At 43.6% G+C, this 523-nt stretch overlaps 1 protein-coding gene across 1 annotated transcript; it reads right to left on the reverse strand.

Moving 5' to 3' along the window:
• Positions 1-82: 82 nt before the first annotated feature.
• Positions 83-331, reverse strand: PPTG_21728 (hypothetical protein; the record flags this gene model as incomplete). Its single annotated transcript, XM_008899362.1, has 1 exon — positions 83-331. A coding segment is annotated over one exon (249 nt), but the record flags the coding sequence as incomplete, so codon positions are not given.
• Positions 332-523: the final 192 nt, after the last annotated feature.

Here is a 523-nt window from a genome sequence, read left to right on the forward strand (position 1 = left end):
GATGCGGCACTAATTGATGTGCCAATGCTCGAAGAGTCGTAGTGTAGCTAGCCTGCATTCATAAATCTTGACTTCCTTCCTTTCAAACCATGAGTGCACACCAGTGTGTGTCACTGCAATTTACAGGAAGCAGCATTTTTTGGTCAAAGATTCCGGTAAATAAGCTTCTCAGCTGTTCAGTTGGCACAGCGATTTGCCCTCTCTCCACGACGTCCCATATTAATGGGTCAACTACGGTAACGTCTTGCCGGGGACCAAACAGTTTGGACATTTCTTCCATCAAGACAGTGTCACTCAGCTGATTTCTGGCAACGAAATCAAGAATATGAATCTGATCGATAAACATAGATAGTATTAGTTACAACCTCATGTCTTCAGCTTACTAATAATACTACAATATGTGCTCTTACCATTTCGGAGAAAATTGAAATGGTGTCCAGCTCTGACGGCATGTCCTCAGTTCTCTCCACCCAATAAGCAGATGGAACAGCCACCGAGAAATCCAGTCCATCGATCCATTTCT

The sequence above is a fragment of the Phytophthora parasitica genome (assembly GCF_000247585.1).
Source record: "Phytophthora parasitica INRA-310 unplaced genomic scaffold supercont2.7, whole genome shotgun sequence".
NCBI lineage: Eukaryota > Oomycota > Peronosporomycetes > Peronosporales > Peronosporaceae > Phytophthora > Phytophthora nicotianae.